A 3,485-nucleotide genomic window follows, 5' to 3' on the forward strand; every position below is an offset into this window, starting at 1 on the left:
AAGTCATAAATAATAACTTTCACTGCTCAAAGATACTCACGTCTGGAAAACAAACCACTACAGCAGCATATTGAGTGCCAGGTGGCCAGCGCGCGCCGTTAAGCCCTTTTCACACAGAGCGCGCAAAGCGCAGACCTCCGCTGACGAACCCATTCATTCTGTATGTGCTACCGCCAGCGCGCGCCGTTATTGGACGGCGCATGGACACTCACAGAAAAGTGCCGCGAGAATAAAAAAAAGAAAAGTAAGAAAGTCAGATTAAATATTCCTTCCGCAACAATTTTAAGACCTTTGAGTAATGAATTTAAGACCAATCTAAGACATTTCTAATGAATTTAAGACATTTTCAGGCCTTACTTTTAGATAGCCTACATGAATTTAAGACTTTTTAAGACTTTTCAAGGATCCGCGGGTACCCTGGCAACTAAAGTTTACCGTTTTCAGTTGAAATCGTTGTCATATAAACAGGACCTTAACGTGTTTTTGAATGATATCAGGCCTGTGATCACATGTGAGAGGTAGTGAGTGATGTCATCAAAATCAGGACTTGACCCGGGATGTTTTCATGTGATCTGTCTTTTAAGGCACGATCTAAAAGGCAAAACAAACCCGTTTTTGTGTCTTATCATCAACTCTGCAGACAGCTGAAACACAAATGTGTTTCCTTGTTTACTGAAGTCTTTTTTTCCCCATCTTAAACAGATTTACATTCACAGACCTGACTGGTTTGTGTCCTGGATGGGTTAAGATCAGGGGACACTTGAAACAAACCAGGTCACAGAAACTGCTGAAATTTAAGAAAATTAGCGACATCTTTAAATGTTTTATCAAAGTACTCACCAACAACAAGCTCAATGGGGAATGTTTGACGTGGCTGAAGATGTGGAAAATCACAGGTGTAGTTTCCGCTGTCAGTCACCATCGTATTTCTGATGATGATGGAGGCGTTGCCATGTTCCAGTTCTTCTGGAAAATGAGAGACTCGACCTTTGAACTCCTCACTCTGACCTGGACGACCGTTGTTGTAATGGATGCCTGCATCATAATAGAACACCTCCTTCTTTTCATCTTTCTGAGCAGCTTTCTTCCAGTCAAACAGTTTTGACTCAATGTTCTCCTTGGAGCTGAGGGAACAGGGTAACACAGCATCACTGCCTTGTTCCACTGTGACGACAGCTGGTCCTGGAAGATAAGTATCAATCAGTCTGTTGCAGAGTCATCAGATGGAGGGAAAAACATAATGTGTGTCAGCAGAATTATTTTACAACACCAATGTACAGGCACATCAGTTAGTTTAGTGATGTAATTTACACCAGAAGTCATGTCACAACCAGTTATATATAATCTAATAATTTATAACACACAGCTATTGGTTTTTGCATAATTTGAACCTGATTGATCTGGTTGAAAACCACTAAAAGGCACTGGTGATGTCACTGCTGCTGCTTTAACTGCTGTCTATCCCGAGCTGTATCAAACTGTCACAACAAAGACAGAAACATTTGTGGGAGCAAATCGGACGAACACTGAATGTTGCTGATGAGTGTTGTGCTTTTATCACCATACGTGTTGTGAGCTTATTAACTGTGCAGTCAACTCTGTGTTAACGTAGCTTTACGTTAGCTACCTAGCTAACGTTAATGTCAAGATATTACTGACAAAACCCACATAAAGCATGTCGGGATGAAGCGTTCCCCAGTGCCCTGCCACCACTTCTCTGCCAAAGACAAACCTTTAGTTACACTTAGGTCTTCATTACGTCACAGATAAACATATGGTATCATATCATCATCATATCATCAGTGTCTGAGAACACATGGATGCTTCACACACAACTCCCCTCAGGTCTAGGAGAATTGATTATTGTACAGCTTTATACTGACAGAGAGCTACAAAATTGGCCATTATTAATTAATGGAGAAGGCTGGGATTAAATAAGTTTGTACTTCCTCCCATTCCTTTTTGGACATGTAAATTAAATGATTTTATTTGGTTTATTTGCTACTTACATGCTCAGAATAAACTGCTACTAACTAACTAACACTTCTCGACACCACATTCACAACCTAACAAAGAAGCTCAACTACAAATTGTATGTCTATAACAAGATCAGCCCTGCTGTTGCAGACACATATCTACATGCAGTCATTCTCTGGATAATATCCTACTGTCTCCCCACATGCTCCCTCACCATCAAGGAAACCACTGACGCCATAGCAAGACTATACAGAGCTTACAAGATCCATGGTGACCTCCCTCTCTGGACTCATCACTGCACCTTCAAACTCCAACACCTTGACTTTTCAAAACGACACAACTCCAATCCTACACTTCCTGCTCTACTTCCAAGTCACAACACAAGTCAGCAACACGTCACTAGATCAGTTTCACATGCACTTTTTCCTGTACCACCTTACAAAAACAGTTATGGTCAGAGATCATTTAGTCACAGTTACACTGAGATCTGGAGCGAGATCCCACACTACATTAGAGCAATAACCTCCATCACACGTTTTAAACACATGTAAACACTGTCCGATTGGACATACCTGCAACCACTGATTTAAACCCCATATCCCATTTTACTCCACTTCAGTCTGCTACTCTGCAATGTCTATGCAGCTGCCTACGTGTTGTTGTTTTGCCTCTGCTGATTGTTTCTGTTTTTATTCTGTATTGTAATGTGTCTTTGTTGCAGGAAGGGAACCTGCTGAAAACCAGTTTAACTGAGTCAGGCCAGTTTTAACTGCAACACACAGTGTTTAATTCCTTTCCTGTATAAATAAATGAAATTAAATCCTCCTGATAACATTTCCTCATTCTTAGCAGTGGTAATAATGAGTGTTGAGGAAGTGCTTTCACATTTAAAAAAAACCACATTCATCATCTGTACTCAGACCACAAACACAGAAATAAACCTGATAAAACAAAGCTGCTGTACTTCAGTGAAACTAAATAATAAATGTAGTCACTGTTATAAAGGCTTGAACTCTACTGGGACTGTGAGAATAAGAAGCACCAAATCTATGGCTGTATAATAGTTTTATATTAGTGAAGGACTGCATTACCTGCTTTTCACAGCACTACAGATATGGTGCAGTTCATAAGCGCCACCTGCTGGTGAGCCATATTAATGGCACTAGTGTGGGTCAAAGGAGCAGAGGGAGCACAGTTACCGTGTGTGTGATTTAGGCTGGAGTTACAGAGCTGTGGAGTAAATCCATGTGATGCTGACTTCCTGTTAATAACTGTTTGTTTGCTCCTCTTTGGATTTCATGTGGAAATCTTACATTTCTTTCCTAATCCACACTGTTAAAATACCACGCCAAGTTTCTCTGCTTTATGCTAATTATCATGTCATTTTGACGACAGTAGTGGTCTGTGTTTATGTGTTTGATGCTGACTTTAACACTGTAAGTCGTGAGTTATGCTGTTGTCCACCTTTTAGAGTGGCTAATGTGTCCAAATATTGTGTTCAGATCATG

At 40.5% G+C, this 3,485-nt stretch overlaps 1 protein-coding gene across 1 annotated transcript in view; it reads right to left on the reverse strand.

Moving 5' to 3' along the window:
* Window positions 1-3,485, reverse strand: part of LOC126385698 (CD276 antigen-like) — a 33,352-nt gene that overhangs the window by 24,747 nt on the left and 5,120 nt on the right. The window contains exon 2 of the mRNA XM_050037573.1: window positions 841-1,182. Coding sequence (XP_049893530.1) covers window positions 841-1,182 — 342 coding nt within the window. The remainder of the gene's footprint in view (window positions 1-840; window positions 1,183-3,485) is intronic.

This window comes from Epinephelus moara, chromosome 24 (assembly GCF_006386435.1).
Source record: "Epinephelus moara isolate mb chromosome 24, YSFRI_EMoa_1.0, whole genome shotgun sequence".
Taxonomy (NCBI): domain Eukaryota; kingdom Metazoa; phylum Chordata; class Actinopteri; order Perciformes; family Serranidae; genus Epinephelus; species Epinephelus moara.